Source organism: Melanostigma gelatinosum (genome assembly GCF_949748355.1).
Source record: "Melanostigma gelatinosum genome assembly, chromosome: 4".
Classification (NCBI taxonomy): Eukaryota; Metazoa; Chordata; class Actinopteri; order Perciformes; family Zoarcidae; genus Melanostigma; species Melanostigma gelatinosum.
Window position 1 is genome coordinate 27,415,319 of NC_136637.1, and position 26,445 is coordinate 27,441,763.

At 38.5% G+C, this 26,445-nt stretch overlaps 3 protein-coding genes across 3 annotated transcripts; all 3 read left to right on the forward strand.

Annotated features, from left to right (window-relative positions):
- Positions 1-4,064: 4,064 nt before the first annotated feature.
- On the forward strand, positions 4,065-8,013 carry LOC306776502 (ras-related protein Rab-11B-like). The gene is made up of 5 exons (XM_079267213.1): positions 4,065-4,199; positions 5,242-5,437; positions 5,532-5,725; positions 6,020-6,100; positions 6,343-8,013. Exons 1-5 carry the CDS (start codon positions 4,160-4,162, stop codon positions 6,486-6,488), a joined length of 657 nt encoding a protein of 218 aa, XP_079123339.1. The 5' UTR covers positions 4,065-4,159; the 3' UTR covers positions 6,489-8,013.
- Positions 8,014-9,424: 1,411 nt separating this feature from the next.
- marchf2 (membrane-associated ring finger (C3HC4) 2) lies at positions 9,425-14,400 on the forward strand (the record flags this gene model as incomplete). Its single annotated transcript, XM_079267773.1, has 5 exons — positions 9,425-9,563; positions 12,952-13,230; positions 13,375-13,570; positions 13,901-14,110; positions 14,242-14,400. Exons 2-5 carry the CDS (start codon positions 13,058-13,060, stop codon positions 14,398-14,400), a joined length of 738 nt encoding a protein of 245 aa, XP_079123899.1. The 5' UTR covers positions 9,425-9,563; positions 12,952-13,057.
- A 6,137-nt stretch (positions 14,401-20,537) lies between these two features.
- On the forward strand, positions 20,538-22,380 carry LOC306776691 (E3 ubiquitin-protein ligase TRIM21-like; the record flags this gene model as incomplete). Its single annotated transcript, XM_079267478.1, has 1 exon — positions 20,538-22,380. The coding sequence occupies one exon, from the start codon at positions 20,538-20,540 to the stop codon at positions 22,182-22,184; it is 1,647 nt and encodes a 548-aa protein (XP_079123604.1). The 3' UTR covers positions 22,185-22,380.
- Positions 22,381-26,445: the final 4,065 nt, after the last annotated feature.

The following is a 26,445-nucleotide window of genomic DNA, read 5'->3' on the forward strand; positions in this document are numbered from 1 at the left end:
TTGCCCCCTTCTTTCTCGGACAGATGCGCACAAATCATTTGTAACAATAGAAATGATCATATTTTATTTTCCGTGGGAAACAAATCAACATATCAGTGACAGTTGCTACATCCGGTCGCCCCTCTCACCTCCTCACAATAACAAATCCACTGACTGGACATTTCAAACGTTTGTAGATGTAGAGCATCCGTCGTAGTATTTGCGCTCGATATCGTACCTGTTATCTGTATCTTTGAATGAACACAGTGCGTCGTTGCGGTGTTGACGGCACGTTTGTAAATGGGTTTGAATGCTGTTTGCACTTATCAAGAGGACTTGAAGATGAACTATAGTGATTGAGGCCAAATAAACATGCATCGCGTTTATGTTCTGCTCACACAGGCTGATGTTTAGGCAGCGTTTCTTTCCTTTTTTTTAGGATTATCAAGTGTGTGTGTGTGTTGGTGCAGTCAATCACAGTCATTGTAGGGTTAGTGTTTACTGTAGTCTCTCTGGCGGACATCTTAAGGACTCTCGAGTAAGACTTAAGTTAAAGTTCAAACAAACTGATTTTTTTTAAGTAAACTTCGGTCGGTCGGTGCGTTTCTGTGTGTGTTTGTGTGTACGGGAGGACGCATTGTTAAAAACTAATAAATAGAGATCAGATTGTTCCCATGACGTGTCGTGGCCAGTTTGTAATCAGTTTGCTGTTGTTCATCAGATGGAGACCATAGCAGCAATATTTTGTACAGTCTAGCTTTTATGTTCATTTTTATTGCCTTATTGAGACATTTTACGTGTAGGCCTATATATATATATATATATACATTATTATTTTTTCACTCGTGCGTATGTATTTTTTCTTTCTCATAGTTGTGCTCCTGAGAATGTGTACATAAAAGTATAAATACATATATAAAGATATGCAAATATATTTTCCATTTGAATCGGAGAATATTATTTTTATTTGGTTTTATTTTTGCTGCTGGGCAAGAAAACGATTGCGATCGACATGATTTACTGTACCACGTTCTTCAGTGTGTTTATTGAGATGCAGCTGCTGTATATTTATGGTCTGTACACCACAGCTGTTTCTTAGTAACGTGTCCAGCATTGAGAGATTTGTGGGTTTTACTGATACATGCAAATCAATAAGGTTTCTTCCAGCTGTGTTGTGTACGTGTTTTCAAATCGCTGTGTGCCCTCATCCAATAAGGAGAGTCCTTTACTGAGACATAGCATGATTTTAAAAAAAAAGGATATGCATATCAGACATGTGTATTTATGTATATCTGTGTATATTCATCTATTTATACCTGAGGATAAATAGATGGCTGTGTGTGTGTGTGTGTGTGTGTGTTTGGACTCAATCAGAATGAATACTAAATAAAGCAGTTCTATGAATTGTTGTTCATGGAGATAATGTCCTATCATATTTTTTATTGATTCCTTGTTGAAATCAAGCAGCACCGACGGATTTCAGTTGTCGCGCATGAACTGCTGAGTTCACAAGTCATAAGGTCCATAAGAGTATGTGGGTCCTTCGATTTCATGATTGAGTTTGACCAAATGTACGAACAAAAGCCTTCAGTTTGACTGTATTTTAGGGATCAAATAGCATAAAAGGTTTACACATCAAGTATGACATTCATATGGCTGGATTTATATGTAAAAAAGCAGAATTATATAATAGAAAATATAAGATCAATACCAAACAATGACCATAATGCATTGTTTTACCATCACATGGTCACTGCTGTATGTGCTTTTAACTTTCTCCGGCATATTTGACACATTCTAGGACGGTTGTTTCTTCAGTTACAGCAAAGTATGTATATGTTTTGTGGGAATCTGGTTTCACATATCAGGAATTTGCTTTGGTGCATAACATAAATATCGTATTCATTTAATGAAATTAAAGTATTTCAAAAATCTAGAAACATGAATATAGAATGCAAGAAAATTACAATCAAAAGTACAAAAAAATACTATGAAAAATGTGTAACTGTACAGGAATGTGCAATGGCTCACAGTATGAAACTTAAAAATAATATGTAATCCAAAGATGTGAAATGTCATATCGACAGATTTGAAGACGTAAATGCAGCGTGTTTGTCTCCGGCGTGCTGATTGGAGGGATGGCGGGTTTCAGCCATTCACCTTCTCAGTGGGGTGAAGCCATTCTGACCCCTTTAAGATAAAGTGAACATCAAGTGTCCATTCCTACCAGTAGAGGTGGAGGGTAAACTCATCCACAGATCAGACAACCAACAGAGGAGGAATCGCAACTCCAGCTTTTATTTAAGGAATTCTGAAAGAGAATCGCTTCATCGACAGTCGAGGTTGGACGACTCCACTCATGTAAAAGTGAACAGGAACTACTGGCCTCTCTATATAGTAACATATTACTTTATCACTAACCTGCTTTAATAACAGTAGGAGGACTGTATAGTTAGGGCCAGTTAGTAAAGTCCAACATAGCCTATTGTATTCTTTATTGTCACATACAGGCTTTGTAAATCGTTGAGTTGGATGTCGATGATCAGATTTTTCAAACTCATACCTTTTTTTGTTAAATTGTTCAAGTTCAAGTTCTTTATTTCTCGTTGGCAATGAAAATCCTAAATCTCAACAATGCTAATTAAATATGTATTTTTAAAAAAAGGTTAAAACAAAATGAGACTGAACATACAATTGTGCATGTCAAAATAAAAGACACAATATAACATAAAGAAAGGCAAATAAATCAATTCAATGTAAACAGGAATGTATTAAATATAAATGTATAACGATAAGTATAAATATGTTCATACAGAGGTGTATCCACCGTAAGTAAAGTCATATTAAAGGTGAATAATATCTCCAAGTGATGAGCAGAAGAGCTCAAGAGTCCAACAGTCTTATGATTGGATAATGTGATTGTGATGTCACGGATTCTGGTGATCTCTGCCTTCAATAAACATTGTGAAACAGTTGGTGTGGCATGCTCAAAAATATTATGTTGCTAAAGACTGGGATGTTGCTCAATCTGCAGGACACAGGGCGTCAGAGTTGGGAGGACATCTGTCTCGCCGTGTTCAGAGCCGTTTAATGACAGTCACGTCATCTGTTTACTCCAATGGATGAAGTTTAGTCTGAAAAAGACTACAGCCATGCTAGATGCTCTATGAGGCTTCACTTGGGCATGGGTTTATTTCTTTGAGCTAAATGCTGACTTTAATATACTAACGTGTTAACAATTATGATGTGTAAATGCTGATGCTAAGTTGGTATAAGGTTTTCCTTGTTCACCATCTCAGTTTATCATGTTAGCATGTTGACGTTTACCTCGAGTTTGTCATTTTGGCCGTCGCCATCTTGGTTTTTTGCAACCAGAAATCTAAGTACAACCGAACGCTGAAAAAATAGGTGACGTGACAAAGGAGGTTACAATTAACTTTCGTGAACTGAAAACACACGTTGAGATGGTTAAAGGTAAACAACAACTGAGGTAATAAATCAAGTGAGAAGTAGAGTCATTTTCTCAAAGACTTCTATACAATCCTATTTTTGCAACTAGAGGAGTTGCCCCCTGCTGGCTATTAGAAAGAATGCAAGTTTAAGGCACTTCCGCATTGACTTCACTTTTCAGAACCAGAGGTTGCCGCCTGGGTAATTGGTCATAAACCAAAAATATTGGACAAATTCTAATTTTGACTCGTTGATGAGGATTCATATCTGTACAAAATTTCATGCAGATTTAAAAGCTGTACCAATTGACAGACTCGGAGCCATGATGTTAGCGTGGCTAAAAATAACAGAATCAGCATTTTTTAAAACAGCAAGCTAGTTGTAGTTGTACTCCAATGGGCCTGTCAGTGTGCTGAGGCACTGAATGATTTATCAAAAGGAACTCTTTTGTTCGAGTTGTTGAACTTCCGTTGACGCGATTCTGCCTTTATACGACTCTGCGTGATGATTGGCTGCATTGTCAAAGAAAGCGGATGATTGGTTAATATATGTGTCAATCAATATGACAACATCTCCTATTGGTCGACAGCCAGGTTCCTGAACTCACGTGCTCGGCCTCTTTATTTGAGGGCGGTGCCTACCTACTAGCTGCTGGGTAGGCTGGACTGGTGTTGTTATTTGTGGGGAAAAGTACTTCAAAAAGTACAAAAACTACGTTACTCTTCTAAAAATGGGAACCCGAGATGACGAATACGACTATTTGTTCAAAGGTAAACTCTTCTTTAAAGGTGGATGATTGACATCGTCTAAGTCCTCTTTGTGGAAGTTCGATGACAGCAGGACGAACTGAGGAAGTCCACTCGTAAGCCAGCGTCAAAATGCTAAAGTTAGCTCTGCTAGTAGCATAGTGACAGTCGATAACATGAGCAAAACCTGTAATCAGTATTTTCAGTTAACATATCAGTGGGTAGTGCTAAAACACGTTGGTCGTAACACGTCTTTTAGTAGTTGTAGACGTTCAACTCGGATGTCAGTTGACGCTCGTGAGCTAGCAGGCTAACGTTTAGGCAAATAAGTGGCTAGCTAAGTAAGCTAGCTAGCATGCTAACAGTGTAGCTACTCGGCCTCGTTAGAACCTCATCACTCGAGACGGTTTTTTACCAAGTTACGAAGACTGAAGTTTAAATATAACGACAGGATATTCTACAGCCGCCTTCTGTCGTCCAAGACGGAATAATATTAATCTAGATATTGCTTCACGTTATGAGTCATCTAACGTCTAAGCTAAAGACTATTTAACAGCTAGCTAGCTTACTTGCTGACATCGTCAAACAACGAGCATAACTGCTGCTCTTTATCACATTATTAGTTGTCCTTTCCATCAGTGATTCATAACCAGGAGTAAATATAACGTTACTTCTGCACTTAGGGAGTAACTACATTAAAGATTAAGTAACACAGCTAATTGAATTGGTGAAAATATATTGCCACATATTTGTGTTTAAGAGAAATGTCAACAGCAAATTGCAGTAATTCTGACCTTTTTTAGTATTTTTATTTACACAACAACCAATGAGCTACTTTAGAAAACGAAAAGTATGAATATAAATCATTCCTGGATTAATATAAATAATAGTGTCTACTTTTATATAACTAATGGTGTTTTAATAATCTCTCCTTTAAAATACGCACAATTGCTATTTATCAGCACAGTAATAAAATATTGTCTGAAGGTGAAAAACATTATCTTACAGTTTTTCAAATTACTGCAGGATTGCTGTTTCAATGTCTTTGTGCATTTTTTGCTTCCAGTCGTGCTAATCGGAGACTCCGGAGTGGGGAAGAGTAACCTGCTGTCCCGTTTCACAAGAAATGAGTTCAACCTGGAGAGCAAGAGCACCATCGGGGTGGAGTTCGCCACCCGCAGCATCCAGGTGGACGGCAAGACGATAAAGGCTCAAATTTGGGACACAGCTGGACAAGAACGCTACAGAGCAATCACCTCAGCGTGAGTTATTTTCTCTCTGTGTATATTAATGCAAGTCTTCCCCTGGAATAAAGATGGTATAGTTACTGTATTCTCTGTTTTATGCTCTCACCAGGTATTACCGGGGGGCAGTTGGAGCTCTCCTGGTTTATGACATCGCCAAGCACCTGACGTACGAGAACATTGAGCGCTGGCTGAAGGAGCTGAGGGACCACGCCGACAACAACATCGTCATCATGCAGGTCGGGAACAAGAGCGACCTCCGCCACCTCAGGGCCGTGCCCACCGACGAGGCTCGAGCCTTCGCAGGTAATTAGGTTTTGCCTTTAGGGAAATGGATTTGCATTTAGAATAGTCATGTAATTAAAGTAGAACTCAGTGTTTCTGTTTAACAAATATTCAGGTCAAGGGGAGAAGGGTAAAATGTATTAATAGAGCTCATGAAACTTCCCCAGTTGATTACTGTATGTAAATGAGGAATTATCTTCGGTAGGAGTCTGAGAGAAAACTAATTCAGAGAAAACTGCCTTTAAAGCTATCCATTGTTAACATTTTAAATAGCTTTAATGTGCAAAATATACTTTGTGTCCTCTTCCTGCTCAGAAAAGAATGCTATCTCATTTATTGAAACCTCCGCCTTGGACTCCACTAATGTAGAAGAAGCCTTTAAGAACATTCTCACAGGTAGGAAAACTGACAAATAACTAAGTTTAACTATTCATTTTTTGTTATCATTCTAAACACAGAACCAATTGTATTTTGGCTTTCATGACTGCTATAACTATGATTTGTTCGGATGTGTGTTTTTGTTTTATAGCTTCTTCAATCTTTGAATCACATCTCTGTGTTATGTCGTGTATAAGAAATTTCAAACAAATGAATCACTAACATGTATTTTTACTCATGGTCACTGTTTTCTCTCACAGAAATCTACCGTATTGTATCACAGAAGCAAATATCGGACAGATCTGCACACGATGAGTCTCCGGGCAACAATGTAGTGGACATAAGTCTCCCCCCGACCACGGACGGCCAGAGAGGCAGCAAACTGCCCTGCTGCCAAAGCCTGTGACGCTCACGCTTTCTTCTCCCGGTTGACTTTCTGTCGGTCTTTTCATCTCTTCACCTCTGGTTTACTTCAGTTGTCGTGCTGCTGTCGGCATGATGCCCTCATGGGTTCAAAAGTCTGTGACACCGAGACATTCTTGTACTTGACATTCCTTCTTTTTTTCTGTTTACTTCTTTGTTTGTTTTTTGTTCATTTTTCTTTCCTCTTAATTCTCCATTCTCAGAAAAACCTGTCTACAAGAATTTACGGCCTGTGATGGTCCGCAGAAGGACGGAGTGTAAAGCTCTTATGAAGTCGATCCTTAGTTAACTAGCCTTTATGGTCCTATTGAGCCGCTCCTGTTGAAGGAATGGTGAGGGATCAGTAGACCCGTGTGTCAGCGCTTCAAGTAGTTTGTTTCCTTTTTTTCCTCAGCTTGCAATGATACAGACTCTTGCCATAATCTGCTGCTACAGTGGAATCCCAATTTCATGTCTGGTTGACCTGATTCTGCCTGTCACGCAGTGCGGGTGTAGAAGAGATGAGAAGAAGGTACCGCTGGAGTATTGATGTGTCCTCTGCTCCATCTGGATTTTCTATTTGCCTCCTTTTGATTCTAATTTTCCTCTTCGAGCCCGTGTCCACTGTAGCATGAAATTAGCATGAGCCAGAGACCAGACTGGTTGTGACTGTCTGACTTATTATAGGCAAGTGTGATACAAATGAAGTGATTTTATTTGTCTGTGTGTGTGATAATTTTGGTGCACAGGGATACCAATGTAGACGGATGCAATCTTATCAGTTTTGGGTTTTCTCATAAAGCGTGTTCAAGGCTGCTAAAGTTGCATTTCATTGCTGTATTTGGCAAACCAATCTACACTATTTGCTAAAGATCTGTAATGCAAAATAGCTCAATTAATATTATAAATTGTGTGCATGTGAGATTTATTATTTGTGTGATAATCGTATCAGTCTGGATCAAAGTTGGCTGAGGTCAAAATGTTCTTTTAACAAGCTGTCTGGAAAATGAAAATCTCTTTTGCACTTATGTCCAATCATTTCAGAGGAACAAATCACCATTTTTATAACTCCAACTTCACTTCCCTGTTGGTTGTAAAGGAAGCTGTTGGTTGAAAAGACAAAGAGCACTATATGTGGTGTTCATTGTCCTCACATGTACTTACTCACCCTTTTGTTTTCTTTTGAATGTGACATCTGTTAAAGGGAAGTGTGTAATCTGAGAACATTTAAACGGTAAATACACCAATATGAAATACTCCCTTCATGTAACACTTTCACTCCAGCCAGCTGGGAAAGTGGAACTGAAGTTTAGAAATGCAAATTGTTTGTGTGCTTGGCTGAAATGCCTCTTATTCACTCATCTGTGAGAAATGCTTTCACGCGTTTATTGATTTGATGTATTTACGTCTTATGACATTTGACATTTCTTAAAAAATATGTAATGGCAGAAAACTTGTTTTTGTTCATTTGCATTACACAGAAAATACTGAAGCTTAAATAAACCTGGTTCACATGAACATGCACTGTAGGAGACGGACTTATTTTTGGATGCATTACTCAACGCTGTTTCCACCACACTGTTTAGCAGCTTAGGTGTCAACTGATGGGCGGTCGTCCTGTCGGAGGAAGCGCTTGTGCAAAGAGCATAAAGGCTGCAGCTGCATTCAAGTACATTTGACAGGCTGCCTTTTAACATGTACACACATGACTACTGGGTGCTCATACACGGGATGGAATGTATCTTTGAAGCATGTAACCAATGCCCTTGTGTACTTGGTTTTAGAATTCTTCATCCTCATTCAAACTAATATTGTCGTTATGAATGCATTTAAGTTTAAAAAGAACTTGACAGAAACTTTAAAAAATTGTCAAAATGCATATTGCTTTTTCAATCAAACCAACATGGTCGGTATTTATAGAAATGGTTTGATAAGGAGCTCGCCATGATTAAGAAGTAATATTCACTATGCAGTTCGACCTGCTATTTCAAGGACTGTAATAATAAGATCTGTGAGAAGTTTCTTTCTCTTTGAAAGACTTCCGGGGAAATTCATAGTATTTATATTAAATATTAAATTAATGCAAAACTCTTGATCAAATGTATCCTAAATGCTGCCTAAAATTAAAATAGCTCTTTTGGCCCAATTGGATACATCAATGTTCTTCATTTCAGTAAATTAGAAATTATTAAATGCACACTGAGTCAGTAGTTTCATTTTGTTTAAATATACCGGAGTAGAAACGTTGCCTTTCCAGAGTGTTTTATTATTTTACCTTTTAATAATAAAATTTGTTATTTGTTGAACAGCTTTCATACAAGACAAGCAGCTCAAAGGGTTTTACATTTAAAAAGACAATAAAAACAGGAAACACATTTGTATGAAAAATAAAACTGATAAAGTGGAAGCAAGCAATTTGAAAGATCAACTAATAGACAATCCTGCTGCTTAGATTAGCCAATAAAACATATGTAGCGAGAAGCCTAATTGTTTCTGCAATTAAAATAGAGTGTTTTGTTAGTTATTTGTAAAATACATTTGTACCCACTGTTATTGTCATATAATAAAACATTATAGAGGCAGTTTATACATTACATGCCACTATTTTGTGTGTGTGTGTAAAACATGTTTAAAAAAATCAAATACACTGCAGTTTCCAAGGGAAAAACAGCTTTAAAAGAAATACTTTAAAGAAGTCAGGTCTGTTTACTTCTTCTGGTATTGTTGCGCGTGAGATGTTTTTTTGGTGATCGCCCCTCCCTTCAACAAGCTTGTTGTTGTCCTCAATCTGAACCATATGATCTCGTCCGCTTTGTGTGTTTTGCACTCGTCTGCCTCGTCTCCACCGCAGCAGACAGCTGATGAAGAGCCTCTGGTGGTTTATTTAAAGCTCTGTGAAACCGGAAGCCTGGCCTGCTAAACTAAGCTGAGTTAGCATATCATTAGCTAGCGAGTGAGCACTTTGACCAGCGCTGTTTATTCACACATAACAGCTACAAATGAAACGAGAGGTGAACACAGGGATGTCGTGGCGGTAGTGGCTTCTGCAGTGAAACACTTTTAAAGAAGAAGACACCGGGTGAGTAGACATTTTTAACGCTTTTATTTATTTCTTTAGGTTAGCAGCTAGCTAGCTAGCTACTGACAGCTGGAAGCTAGCAAACAACACATCTGTAACAGTCACCAAATGGTTATGGAGCTATAGTTATTGGACAATGAAATATGATTTTGATGGATAATGTCTGCTGATAAATATGTAAATATGTCCCTGTAACATATAACGTTAGCTAGCTACACAAAGCTAATGTATGCCGCCACGTCAATGTGTTATTGTTTTGACGTGATCATCATAATAATCGATGAGGTCATCCTTTGACACTTTTACTTACTGTTTTATAACTGGTTACATCTTTGTTTATATGCATGTTAATGCACTAAGTGCATCTACTTGTACTTTACTTGTGTATTTCCTTATAATGCTACTTCTACTCTTACCACATCTCAGAGGGACATGATACTGTTTTTTATGGCACAGCTGATACTACATCTCTCTGAACTTCAGTTAGTTACTTACATATTTTGATTATTAATAAAAAACAAAATCAACAAATAAATTATGATGTTGCTACTATTATATGTTAAACTACCCAACAACATATAAAATAATTACAATGAACTGTACCAGCTGCAGCATTACATTATTATATTCCAATGATAAAATATATTGTATACCATTCTGCATAATGAGTAGTTTGACTTTTGATACTTTGATAGTTTATTTTATGCTAATACTTAATAGTAAGATTTTGAATGCAGGGCTGTTACTTCTAACTGCATATTTATACACTGTGGTATTGCTATTTTTAGTAAAAGATCTGTGTACTTCTTCCACTACTGTTTATACTTATCATTTACTACATTCCTGTTTACATTCAGTTTATTTATTTGCCAATACTGTCTAATTTATATCACTTTGTTTTATATTTAGTTTGGTATATTTTAACCTACACTATTTTATGTTTAGATTCTCTGCTTCTGTGATCTTTATGTATTTTTTTCATACACATTTATTGGCGTTGTTTGAGAGAGGCAGAGACTTTATATTTTATTTGCCAACGACTGCAGCTGCTCTGTTATTGTTGTGCTTGTGATAAAAACAATCCTGTTCCAGACAAACGTCTGGGTCACAGAGGTTAACATCTGGATTAGTCACATTAGCTTTTAACAGTGGAAATGACTTTAGTCTGTCTGTAGTAAATGCATAATATATATCTGCACGTATTAACTGATTAATGCAGTATATTAAAATGTGCATCAGGTTACAGTCACATTCACATGTACAACATGAAGCGTGAGGCTTAAAAATCACACGAATGAATATGTTCTCAACTGATCAGAGTTGTACATGTTATCTTGTTTTTGGGGGCTTCCCTTTTGTTTATCTGGGTCAGGGATTGTGTCTCTTAATCGTGCCCCCCCCCCCCCCCCCATGCATCAGTATGCATAAATAGTAACACCGAGCAGTAACGCTGAAATAGTTTGCCATTGCTTTGAATGGGTTTTTTGATGGCCATTTGTTACACACAGCGAATGTTACATCTACAGTTTTATGGTCTGCATATTTAATATAACAGATAAGATTAAATTATTTCAGTTCTCTTTAAAAGTTGTTGAAAATAACTAGAATATCATAACAATTTGAAATGTTCCAGTAATCAATCGATACAGTTGAAACATCACTTCTCTGACTCGGTGTCTACAAAGACTGAACATTATTTTCTTTATAATAATAATTATTTCAGGTCTTTTTTGTGGATTTAATGAGATTAGATGTTGCGTTAAAATGATTGTAGAGTGTAAATTCTTGTATTAATTATTCATAAGGAGATCAAATAAAGACACAAAATCCTGTCAAATTAACACAAGAATTTCTGTACCATGTGCCCAGTTAAACCTCCCGTTTAAAATCAACACAACAACAACAGTGTAGAGGAAATAGGATTATATATTGTATTAGATTGGGTGTAATGCTATCGTTAAATAGTGAGGCCACAGTTCTTCTCGTCTGGTATGAAGCGGATCAAATGCAGGCTCAGTGTGTGAACTCCGTCTTGTGTCGTATACAAGATGTTTGTGCTTAAGTGACGCGATTGAATCTCGTTGTTTGCCATCATTGAAACCGTGAAAAAGCAGAGAAGCTCTTAATTTATGCAAAAGGAAAGAAGCTACTTCAATACCGACGGCACACACGTGTCAGACGTACGTTTTAGTTCCATAGCGTGGGTCATGTAATAACTAATAACTGTCTGTAGCAAATTCAGCATTTATCTTCCGTCGGGGGGGGGGGGGGGGGGGGGGTTTATCTGAGGGGAGACAGCTGTTTATCAGTCTGCTGCACATCACACTCGCGGCCTCTGACGAACACACTTGCTTTTTATAATGGATAAGCAGACGCTGTGGGCAAACTGGCCCTCCTCCAAACGGACGGCTTTCTTGTGAATGACACGGTGTCGTTGTAGATCACCTTAGTTACTTTCACATGTCAGGAAATGAATTATGAAGCACTCTGAGATGAGCAATGTCAGCACATACAGCTAAGTTTACCGAGAGATAAGACTCTATTGACGAATCCTGGTCTTTTATTGGGACTGTAATAGTGTTGATAATATGACTGTTGGGAACGACTTTTATTGCTTTCATGCAATATTTTATTTCACTCATGTTGATCAGCTGAACAGGATATTGTTACATTTAGCTGTAATGCAGCTTTAAAGGGAAATTGGTGTTTTTCAACCTGGACCTTTCTTTTTCATGCATTTGTGTCAAAGAGACTAACTTTGAGTGACAGCGCTGCAACAGCAGCTAAGCCGCTAAACCGGCTGCAATGTAATCGTATCGGGCAATTCTGCACCGTCAATGCACGACTGTTGTTGTTTTTGTTGTTGTTGTTCAGCACTTGTGGCCGACATGTAGGATGTGACGATTGGTCTTTGTGGTATTTGTCCCTCCCCTTCCTCCATTGTGACTGGACGACTGGATAACGGTGACGTTGACGGGCGCAGCGTTTTACTCAAAGTTGAGCGTTTTCCAACTGTCTGCAACCAGAAAACAAATGTGCAGTGCAGAATAGACTCTCAGCACCTCTTCACGCTTCTGGCATTCGTAGCGTATTGTAACTCCGCAGCCTTCCCTCATATTTAGCTGACTTCAACAATGTGGATGAGGCCTAACTCTCTTGAGAGATTTAAGAATGACACTTCTCCTTGGGCGAGACTTGAGCGAGACCTGCTCCCTATTTATGAAGGGCTCATTCTAAGCTTTGGAAAACACAACAACTCTTAAATGTAGTTATGACTATTGTATTGCTTTCCTGCTAAAAGATCCCTCAACATGCTACACACTGGCCCTTTAAGTAAAAGTACTAAAAACCATTAATGCTGACTCTCTCTCTCTTTCTTTGCTTGTAGAAACTAACCATCACCAACCTGTGGAGAGCAGAGTTTGCACAACCTCCGCCTCTGACCCTTTTTCACCTCCACCTGTATACGGCCAGTGTTTTGGCACACCTCCACCATGACGACGGGGGGCTGTTGCCACCTGCCTGGCTCTCTGTGTGACTGCGCGAGCAGCCCCGGTGTGTGGAAGAGCGTGGAGGAGGCCGGCGGTGACGGGTGTCAGGCGCTCTACGTCACCGCCATAGATGGACGGTTGCTCTCGTCTGTTCTCAAACCCATGAGCACACAAAGGTAAGACTCGCACTCATGTTGTCAGCAGAGACGTCCTGTGTGGTGAATTAACATGAACAGACGCATGCAGGACAAGCAGGCCATCACTCCTTTTATTATTTACACCGTTTTCCCTTTTTTGTCATATCTTTGCCTTTGTCTCAGCGATGGTCCCATCTGCCGTATTTGCCATGAAGGAGGCAGCAGTGAGGGTCTCCTGTCCCCGTGCCACTGCACAGGCACCCTGGGCACGGTGCACAAGAGCTGCCTGGAGAGGTGGCTGTCGTCGTCCAACACCAGCTACTGTGAGCTCTGCCACACGGAGTTCAGCATCGAGCGCCGACCGAGGCCTCTCACGGAGGTAACAACGGTCAATGCCCTTTGCCTCGTCTGCATCAATCTTTCTGTTTGTCTTTTTATTGTTCTACAGGGGTTGTGCTGCTGTTTGTGAATGACTGTGCATATGTAAAGAAGAAGTAGCTGTTTGTTCCTCATCTTTCAGCTTGCTTGCTACTAAAGCAGGGCTGGGCAAATCTTTTTTTTTCTTTTTTTTTGCTGGCGGATTCGCAGGCCACATAAAATGACGTGGCCGTACTAAAGTCTTCTTGATGTCTCTCTTCTCCCTTGCTGCACTGTCTCATGTGAATGTTCTCCCCCCTCCTCTGTTTTTCTCCTTCTTCTTATTCCACAGTGGCTGCGGGACCCCGGCCCTCGTAATGAGAAGAGGACGCTGTTCTGCGACATGGTGTGCTTCCTGTTCATCACGCCCCTAGCAGCCATTTCAGGCTGGCTGTGCCTGAAGGGCGCTCAGGACCATCTCCAGCTGGGCAGCTGGCTGCAGGCCGTGGGCCTCATCGCCCTCACCATCGCCCTCTTCACCATCTATGGCCTGTGGACCCTGGTAAAAATGAGACTGCAGCACTAGTAGTAATGCACGTTTGCACGTTTTTAAAATTACCAGCTAATTTGTCGTAAATGTGACTCATCATTGACCTCCTATTCCCGTCTTCTCCTACCTGGGTGTCTGTGCAGGTGTCTTTCCGCTACCACTGTCAGCTGTACTCCGAGTGGAGACAAACAAATCAGAAAGTACGTCTGCTCATCCCTGAAGCCAAGGAGTCCAACTCTTCCCAGCATTCCTTGCTCTCTGCCAAACTGATGAAGAAGTCTGCCAATGAGAGTATAGTATGAGACCAAATTGGAGATGGTTGATGAGGATGATATGTGCAGGGGCTGATTGTCTCCTGCCAGCCAGCCTTCAAAAATAAAAGCGTCTTTTCCCCATCAGCACTTAATTCACATCACTTTTTAAAATAAATCTGTCCCTCTGTGGGTGCAGAAATGAGCACATTCAAGTGGAGTCTGGGTGTTGACCGAGCTCACGCGAAGGCACCGAGGAAGGAAACAGCGCATGGAGACGTGCACGGACCTTTACAGAGACGTCATCATAGATACGATGGTGACAGCAGGATAAGAAATGACCAAACTAACTTGTTCAATGGACTGTAAAACGTTTTAGTTATGACTGCGGAGTACAGCAGTGCATTGCTCTGCTGCAGTGATGGAAGTGTGTAACCTGCTACGTCCATGTCGTACCTCGGCATGCCCTTACCGACATAGGCCTTGCATTCTCTGCACAACGTTGCCCGTTGAGGAGCAATTATTGTCTGATCCCGTATTCATCTGGAACAGATGTTTGGTTTAATCACAATCCAGATGCCAGTACAGCTGTTTGAGATGAAACTTTAATTTCAGCACGAGCCTATTGGACTTCTTTCAAGGATTTTCAAGGATGAGTCACGTTTACGACACACACACACCGCTGTGTTTGTGTGTCGCTTCCAGAATCAGGGAAACGGAAGCATCCTGCAAACATTAACCGTTGAAGTCAACCGTTAGCGTCTCTTATCTAGATGCAAACAAACATGTTGTGTTCTGGTGTTTACTGCTTCTGCTTCAACTTTTCCCACTATGTCTGTCATGGTGGGTACATTATGCAAGCACTGCTACGGCTTAATCTGACTCTGGCTTTATTTCGTTTTTTTTACTTTCAACGAAGCCACTTGATGCGTTTGTGCTTTTCTAAATCCATTTGATGGATGTCAAGGTCTTCTGGGGTGCAAACGTGCCCTCATTATGTTTCCATGTTACTGACCGGACTCATGTGGGTCTCATTGGTTGTGTCTGGAGAGTAGAGAAAAGTCACCTCTCTCGTGTGTGTGTGTGTATCGATAGGTTGTGTCTTTGCACTGGCCTTTTGTCAACACTGACACATTACGGTATGTTTAGCTGCTGGGGGTGGGCTGTCCCACATACCGCCCCAGTTAATCGTTTGTTTGTGTTTTTAAACTGATCTCAGAACAGCAGATGATACCCTGCGATGCACCCGGGGGGGGGGGGGCCTTACAAGCTTATGAGTCATTTGATCAGCCGTGTGTTTACCGTCACAAACGAGGCTTTACACCAAGTATCGGATCTATTGGGGCACTGATTATTTGAGGCAATGTAAAGACAAACAACTGAGTTTAGGTTGATGCAGAAGATGTCTGACCGCTATGACGGTTCATTTTATAGCTTTTCTACAACGTTGCCTACAAAGTATGCAACACTGCTTCTGTGGCTCCCTGCAGATCCTCATATCCAAAGAGTTTCTAAGTGTTATTACTCTTTAACCATGATGTAATACTTTGTACACATAGTTACATTTCAAAATCCAGAAAGGGATTTTAAATCATTGCTTTCTCTGTAAATGTTACGTCTGTTGTGTTATGTTGTCTTAACATTTTTTGTAATCTGTCTGTTTTTGGGAGGGTGGGTATGTTGATATGTATTATTTGTAATTCATGTTGCAATTCTTTAGTACTCACATTTTTAAAATGCCACAATGTTTATGGTGTGCTGTGGAAAAAAAAAACGAAAGATGTCTTCACCAAAATACTGGGACCTGCAATCCGCGCGAAGTGTTTGCAAAGCAAATAAAACGTGATAAATTATGGGTGAAGGTGAATTCAGGTGATTTAGTTTTTTTGTTTACATGATTGTGTTGATGATGATCCCTATGTGCCGTTTCACAATTTTGTGCCTCCTCATGCTGTACTATGACTTTTTTCGACACGATACTATGATTTTCTTCGACACTATACGATGATTTTTTTCGACATGCTATACGATGATTTTTTCGACATACTACACTATGATTTTTTCAACATACTATATTATGACTTTTTCGACATACTATACTGTAACTTTTTTTGACATACTATACTATGACTTTTTTCGACATGCTATACGATGATTTTTTCGACATACTACACTATGATTTTTTCAACATACTATATTATGACTTTTTCGACATACTATACTGTAACTTTTTTTGACATGCTATACTATGACTTTTTTCGACATACTATACGATGATTTTTTTTCGGCATGCGATATGACTTTTTCCGACATACTATACTATTATTTTTTCGACACACTACTATGATTTTTTTCGACATCCTATAGTATGATTTTTTTCGACACAATATATACTATGATTTTTTTCGACATGCTATACTGTGTTTTTTTCGACATACTACACTATGATTTTTTCGACATACTATATGATGACTTTTTTCGACATGCTATACTATGATTTTTTTCGACATACTATTCCATGATTTTTTCGACATGCTATATTTTGACTTTTTTCGACATACGGACTTTTTCGACATGCTATACTATGATTTTTTTCGACATACTATTCCATGATTTTTTCGACATGCTATACTGTGACTTTTTCGACATGCTATACTGTGACTTTTTCGACATGCTATACGATGATTTTTTCGACATACTATACTATGATTTTTTCGACATACTATGCTATGATTTTTTCCACATGCTATACTATGATTTTTTCGACATACTATACGATGATTTTTTCGACATACTATACTATGACTTTTTTCGACATACTATACTATGACTTTTTTCGACATACTATGACTTTTTTCGACATGCTATGACTTTTTTCGACATGCTATACTATGACTTTTTTTGACATACTATGACTTTTTTCGACATGCTATACTATGACTTTTTTCGACATACTATGACTTTTTTCGACATGCTATACTATGACTTTTTTCGACATACTATGACTTTTTTCGACATGCTATACTATGATTTTTTTCGACATACTATTCCATGATTTTTTCGACATACTATACTATGACTTTTTCGACATACTATATTATGACTTTTTTCGACATACTATGACTTTTTTCGACATGCTATACTATGATTTTTTTCGACATACTATTCCATGATTTTTTCGACATACTATACTATGACTTTTTTCGACATACTATATTATGACTTTTTTCGACATATGACTTTTTTCAACATGCTATACTGTGACTTTTTCGACATGCTATACTATGATTTTTTCGACATACTATACTATGATTTTTTCGACATGCTATGCTATGATTTTTTCCACATGCTATACTATGATTTTTTTCGACATACCATACTATGACTTTTTTCGACATACTATATTATGACTTTTTTCGACATACTATGACTTTTTTCGACATGCTATACTATGACTTTTTTCGACATACTATGACTTTTTTCGACATGCTATACTATGATTTTTTTCGACATACTATACTATGACTTTTTTCGACATACTATATTATGACTTTTTTCGACATACTATGACTTTTTTCGACATGCTATACTATGACTTTTTTTGACATACTATGACTTTTTCGACATGCTATACTATGACTTTTTTCGACATACTATGACTTTTTTCGACATACTATACTATGACTTTTTTCGACATACTATGACTTTTTTCGACATGCTATACTATGACTTTTTTGACATACTATGACTTTTTTCGACATGCTATACTATGACTTTTTTCGACATACTATGACTTTTTTCGACATGCTATACTATGACTTTTTTCGACATACTATGATTTTTTTCGACATACTATACTATGATTTTTTTGACATGCTATGCTATGATTTTTTCGACATACTATACGATGATTTTTTCGACATACTATACTATGATTTTTTTCGACATACTATACTATGATTTTTTTGACATGCTATACTATGATTTTTTCGACATACTATACGATGATTTTTTCGACATACTATACTATGACTTTTTTCGACATACTATACTATGACTTTTTTCGACATACTATATTATGACTTTTTTCGACATACTATGACTTTTTTCGACATGATATACTATGACTTTTTTCGACATACTATGACTTTTTTCGACATGCTATACTATGATTTTTTTCGACATACTATTCCATGATTTTTTCGACATGCTATACTGTGACTTTTTCGACATGCTATACTGTGACTTTTTCGACATGCTATACTATGATTTTTTCGACATACTATACTATGATTTTTTTCGACATACTATCGTGTGATTTTTACCTTTATTTAACCAGGTAAATATCGAGATTTAATCTCGCCAAGACAGCAGCAATATAATGTTTAAAAAATACACATAAACCTTTAAAATGTGTAAATAAAAAAACATACAGTATTTCAGATTTAACGTTTAAAACACACACAAAAACAAGGAAAAGGGAAAAAGGAAAAAGTCAAACTCATGTTTGAATATCGGGTGTTCCTCAAAGAGGCATTAAAAGCTCGTTCACAGAGCTTCACTGAGAGGAGCAGCAACTGTGAACGAGGAGAGCTGCTGAGTCACTTCTCCTGAAGTGAAAGTGAAAGTTAGTCTGAGCGACAGCAGAGCCGCGGTCGAGACAAGTCTCTCTGTTTCTCTCTAAAGAAACATTCAACTGAATCCAGCAGCTTCTTCTCAACAACAGAGTCTCTGACTAACTCTGGTGAGTACGCTGTTCTACAGAGAAACTCAATATCTGGTCAAAAGTGAGTTCAAACCAGGATCCACACCAAAGAACGAAGTAGCAGCAGATAAGCTAGGCCTGCTAGAAGCTAACTAGCCTAGCTGCTACTCCCTTTGGATTGTCCAAACACAGAACAGCATCTGATTTAATGTGTGGATGTATTTATTGAGTATAGAGGAACAACGTTTATGTTTTATAACGTACATAACTGTTGTGTACTTTGGTAAATATCCTTGAACTTCAAACCCTTTCCTCTAAACGTCTCTGTCTCTGTAACGGAGTTGTACCCCAAACCGGACAGTTTTTAGCTAATGTTTCAATGCAATTCACTTACAATGTTGATAAAAATGATCGTGTAATGTTTTCAGTTGATTTAATGGTGTTAAACTGAAGTTAAACTTCGTACCTTTCAAACGAAATATTGTTGTAATTATTAGTTAGCTTTGCCTTTACCAGAGTCGTTAAAACGATGCTAACACGGGTGAATTAGCCGTGCACTGCTCTTGGCCTAATCCGTACAAACTTCTATCCTCGTTGTAAACACTGGCTGCTGCTGGTTTTTCGGGGATATTCGCTTGTTCCAGGGTCGCAAAAATGACCATCAATGCTGTCAACACATCCGGGACCGTAGTTCTGTCCTTCACAATAAGATATCACGCTTCAACAACTCCAAATGATGCAATAAAAGCTCCTTAATTTCCGTTTGAGCTGTTCTTTCTGCTTTCTCTCATCAAAGTCACTTTCCTATAGTATTTAGACATATAAACGTCCATATATATTCATGAAATTTGACACATAGATTATTTGATATGTATGAATTAATATTATTTACGTATGGTTGGCGATCGCCGAAGAAAATGACAGCGTAATGACCGGAAAGGGCGTCACGACGGAATCGTTCGAGACAGGCCAATAGCAGCTAGCGCCGACCGAGGCAGGCCATCGTTACGTTAGTTCCTGCTGTCTGTCTTTGTGAGGACGTTCAGCTGATAATATTTACTGTGTTTCAACTCAAACACTTCAGCTCGACTCAGACAGGAAGTTCAACTCAAACTCAAACTGAGGTCCAAACATGTCACAGTAAATAGTATGTTCAATATAAAAGTGGAATTAAAAATGTTTAGGCTCCTTACAAATTATATAAATTCACTCTAATAACAATATATTAGCAGCAGGGTAGCAGTATTATTATTGAATATGTGATGTGACAGTAATGGAGCACTCTGTGTTTTTAAATTATATTTTGTGATCACCTTTCTAAAGTACTCAAACCCTCTTCTGTGGTGGTTCCTCTACAGTAGGTTTACGATGATGGCACACACACAGAGACCCACAGTGTGAAAACAATACCTGACACGCTGTTGCTGGTGCTAAAGATGTAATAACAGTTTTGTTTTTTCACACTTGTCTTCAGAGTGTAGATATGTCTGCTGCCAGCTGTCTGCTGACTGAAGATCAGTTTCTGTGCTCCATCTGTCTGGATGTGTTCACTGATCCAGTCACCATACCATGTGGACACAACTTCTGTAACGCCTGCATCACTCAACACTGGAACGTTAATGTCCAGTGTCAGTGTCCCAACTGTAAAAAGCTCTTCTACACCAGACCTGAGCTGCAGGTCAACACGTTCATCTCTGAGATGGCTGCTCAGTTCAGACAGTCGGCTCAACAGAAAGCCAGCAGCAGCAGCTCAGAGCAACAAGCCGCCAAACCAGGAGAAGTTCCCTGTGACATCTGCACTGGAACCAAACTGAAGGCCCTGAAGTCCTGCCTGGTGTGTCTGGTCTCCTACTGTGAGACTCACCTGGAGCCTCATCTGACAACGTCAGGTCTGAAAAGACATCAGCTGATCGACCCTGTGGAGAACCTGGAAGGCAGGATGTGTACGAAGCACGATAAACAGCTGGACCTGTTCTGTAAGACCGACCAGATGTGTGTCTGCATGCTCTGCACTTATTCAGACCACAAGACACATGATGTTGTTCCTCTGGAAGAAGAATATGAAGGAAAGAAAGCAGAGCTGGGGAAGACTGAGACTGAAATCCAGCAGATGATCCAGAAGAGACGAGTGAAGATTCAGGAGATGAAACACTCAGTGGAGCTCAGTGAGGAAGATGCAGACAGAGAGATAGCAGAAGGTGTTCAGGTCTTCACCGCTCTGAAGGAGTCTGTTGAGAGAAGCCAGGCCGAGCTCATCGACACCATCAAAGAGAAGCAGAGAAAGACAGAGAAACAGGCTGAAGGCTTCATCAAAGAGCTGGAACAGGAAATCTCTGAGCTGAAGAAGAGAAGCACTGAGGTGGAGCAGCTCTCCTGCTCTGAAGACCACCTCCACCTCCTCCAGAGCTTCAGGACCCTGAACACTGCTCCACCCACCAAGGACTGGACAGGAGTCCGAGTCAGTCCACCTTCACATGAGGGGACTGTGGTGAGAGCTGTGAATCAGCTGGAGGAGACGCTCAGTCAACACATGAAGAAGCTGCTCACTGAGGCCGAGCTGAAGAGGGTCCAGCAGTCTGCAGTGGATGTGACACTTGATGCTGATACAGCACATCCCAAACTCATCCTGTCTGATGATGGAAAACAAGTTAAACTTGGTGATGTAAAGAAGAATCTCCCAGACAATCCAGAGAGATTTGATACTTGTGTTAATGTTTTAGCAAAGCAGAGTTTCTCTTCAGGAAGGTTTTACTACGAGGTTCAGGTTAAAGGGAAACCTAAGTGGACTTTAGGAGTGGCCAGAGAGTCGATCAACAGGAAGGGAAGCATCACACCGACTCCTCAGAATGGTAACTGGACGATAATGTTGAGGAATGAGAATGAGTACAGAGCTTGTGCTGGCCTTCCAGTCCTTCTCTCTCTGAAGTCTCGGCCTCAGAAGGTGGGGGTGTTTGTGGACTATGAGGAGGGTCTGGTCTCCTTCTATGACGTTGAGTCTGCAGCTCTTATCTACTCCTTTACTGGCTGCTGCTTCACTGAGAAACTCTACCCACTCTTTAATCCATGTCTTAATGATGGTGGTAAAAACTCTGCTCCTCTGATCATCTCTCCTGTCAATCACACTGAGTAGAACAAACACTTGATCTTCTACAGAGAGACGCTTTCATTTAATGTAACACATCTGTATTATTGGTGATTTACGGTGTAAACATTATTGATTCTTCACATTGTGATCGATGGGTTTTTTCTATTTGTCTGTAAATGTATTTCTACTCCAACACACAGATTTGAATGTAGAAAATGAATCAACAAAATCTAATAATAAAATATTCAGCTGCTGTGACCCTGAGAAACGTTTAGTATCGTGTTATTTGTATTTCATACAGTCGTCCTCTCTGCAGACTCTTTTAGAGCCGGAACAAAGTGAACAAATCCTCAACAGAATAAAAACAAAGAAACTTTCAACTTAATTTGTCTTTTACATTTTGTCAAGTTCTGTATTTAAGCACAATTTTGAGACTGTGTATTTGCACTTTGCTACTTTTTACTGTACTACATCTCAGAGGTACATATTGTACTTTTTACTTCAATACATCTCAGAGGCAGATATTGTACTTATATTTTTAAAACTGACTTTTGATTTTTTCCGACATTCTATACTTTGACTTTTATGACATTTATGACATACGGGTTGTTTTTTAATCACAAAGTTGCGGTTGATCAGCTTCTCCTGTCTGCGTGTCCAAGTGTCCATGAGCAAGACACTGAACCTCGAGCAGCTCCACAACCCACCGCTCTAAACCTGCTTCGGATCGCTTAAATGCAGAGATCTAATTCCATGTATGTGGCGATTGCAATTAAGTTTTAGAACATGACTTCATATGATTTACTATACTGGACTTTTTTGTACTTTTTATGACAAAGTTTGAAAATAACATTTTAAGCTTCAGGTTGTAGTGAGACACAAATACTATACACAAATACTATATTGGGTAGTTGATAATTAACAAGTAACTTAATGTAGTATTAATTTCTTTTCAATAAGAAAATCAAATCAACAGTTTACTTTTGTCAAGAATTTTATTGGAAATTTATACAGTTTTTAAATGTAAAGTAAAACAATGACAGCTTAAGCCAAATATTCTCCAATAAATACCTAAAGAGGACATTTTTGGCATGATAACTTATCTGATGACAGAATGAAGTTGGAGGAACCACGCTGTAAAACGCACAACACTGCTTCACCAGGCTGGAGTAACTGCCTGTAGTTTATTTACACAGCACCATCTAGTGGTGACCATTGAAATGTTTTCACAACCTTCCTGTACACCACAGAGTTTCAGTTCAATCAAACTTAGTTTCTCAGGCTTCATTCAGACAGAGACGACGGCCCCGTTCCTGCAGTGACTCCACGGACCGAGTGACATAAAGGCTTCTTAACGTTTTAATTCATGGCAAAACAAGAGAAGAGCACGAGTGAGTTCAAAGGTTCTGTATAAAACAGAATTCTAGGAGCAACAGGAACAGAAAGTGCACAGGTGATGTGATGTCGAGGTGGATAGGTGGAGGTCGGGGGTCGTGGCGGTGAGCGTCACAGGCTCTGGCAGCACTGGAGCTTGTTGCCTTTCTGTCCGTCAGTGGTCGGGGGGACACTTATGTCCACCACGTTGTTGCCCGGAGACTCATCGTGAGCAGATCGGTCCGCTATCTGCTTCTGCGACACGATGCGGTAGATTTCTGCAGAGGGAAAGTCATGAAAAACACAGTGACGCTCTGGATTTCTTCAAACTCTTCATAAATACTTTAACCTGTGAGCTGAGGCACTGCTGGGCACATGCTCAGCTGTAGGAAAATAAAAACGTTGCAGTCCCACGCCAGTGTGCACGCAGTTTGGCAACAGAAGTACGGCGGAGTGCAAGAGTTGTCAAGCTATGCAAGAGCATTAACCACCGAAACATATGATGTCGGAAAACAAAGACTTGAAATCCGGGACCGTCTACATTCATTTCAAGACGGCTCAGGTTGTATTTATTGTACTACGAGCAACTACGGGCACATTCGGCAGGAAGTCTCAATCTAGCACGGTCACTCATTCAACTGAAACACCTGTTGCCCTGAAACGATCGCGATCCTGTCTCAGAATTCAGTAGAACTCGAGTCTGCTGTTGGATTATCGACTGATAACTGAGCATGCAGAAACCAGACATTTAGATGCTGCTAATAGTTTTTAATTTAATGTTTAAAGCTTGCTAACCGGCTGGGGGTAAAACATCACTTCCGTTGCCAACATGCTCACGCATATTTGTGATGACGTCAGCTGTAAAAAGGTGTAAAAAATGAAAATCATGTGGCATAAAAATTCATTTAAAAAAGTCATACAAATCCCATATCAATGTCATAAAAAGTCACATATAAAATGGATAAACACACAGCTTTATAACTGCAGCAAATTGTTGTTATTATCTAACCAGGTAAATGAATCTAGCCAAGACAGCAGCAATAGAATGTTTAAAAAATACACATAAACCTTTAAAATGTGTAAATAAAAAAACGTACAGTATTTCAACATCCTACACTATGATTTTTTCGACATGCTATACTATGACTTTTTTCGACATACTATACGATTATTTTTTCAACATACTATACTATGACTTTTTTCGACATACTATATTATGACTTTTTCGACATACTATACTGTAACTTTTTTCGACATGTTATACGATGATTTTTTCGACACGCTATACTGTGATTTTTTCGACATACTATACGATGATTTTTTTTCCGCATGCGATATTATGACTTTTTTCGACATACTATACGATGATTTTTTCGACATACTATACGATGATTTTTTTTCGGCATGCGATATTATGACTTTTTTCGACATACTATACTATTATTTTTTCGACACAATATATACTATGATTTTTTTCGACATGCTATACTATGATTTTTTCGACATACTATATGATGATTTTTTCGACATACTACACTATGATTTTTTCGACATACTATATGATGATTTTTTCGACATGCTATACTATGACTTTTTTCGACATACTATACGATGATTTTTTCGACATACTATACGATGATTTTTTTTCGGCATGCGATATTATGACTTTTTTCGACATACTATACTATTATTTTTTCGACACAATATATACTATGATTTTTTTCGACATGCTATACTATGATTTTTTCGACATACTATATGATGATTTTTTCGACATACTACACTATGATTTTTTCGACATACTATATGATGATTTTTTCGACATACTATACTATGATTTTTTTCGACATGCTATATTTAGACTTTTTTCGACATACTGACTTTTTTCGACATGCTATACTATGATTTTTTTCGACATACTATTCCATGATTTTTTCGACATGCTATACTGTGACTTTTTCGACATGCTATACTGTGACTTTTCTACATGCTATACTATGATTTTTTCGACATACTATATTATGATTTTTTCGACATGATTTTTTCCACATGCTATACTATGATTTTTTCGACATACTATACGATGATTTTTTCGACATACTATACTATGATTTTTTTCGACATACTATGACTTTTTTCGACATGCTATACTATGACTTTTTTCGACATACTATTCCATGATTTTTTCGACATACTATACTATGATTTTTTCGACATGCTATGCTATGATTTTTTCCACATGCTATACTATGATTTTTTCGACATACTATACGATGATTTTTTCGACATACTATACTATGACTTTTTCGACATACTATATTATGACTTTTTTTGACATACTATGACTTTTTTCGACATGCTATACTATGATTTTTTTCGACATACTATGACTTTTTCGACATGCTATACTATGATTTTTTTCGACATACTATTCCATGATTTTTTCGACATGCTATACTGTGACTTTTTTCGACATGATATACTATGACTTTTTTCGACATACTATGACTTTTTTCGACATGCTATACTATGACTTTTTTCGACATGATATACTATGACTTTTTTCGACATACTATGACTTTTTTCGACATGCTATACTATGATTTTTTTCGACATACTATTCCATGATTTTTTCGACATGCTATACTGTGACTTTTTCGACATGCTATACTGTGACTTTTTCGACATACTATACTATGATTTTTTCGACATGCTATACTATGATTTTTTTCGACATACTATTCCATGATTTTTTCGACATGCTATACTGTGACTTTTTCGACATGCTATACTGTGACTTTTTCGACATGCTATACTATGATTTTTTCGACATACTATACTATGATTTTTTTCGACATACTATCGTGTGATTTTTACCTTTATTTAACCAGGTAAATATCGAGATTTAATCTCGCCAAGACAGCACCAATAG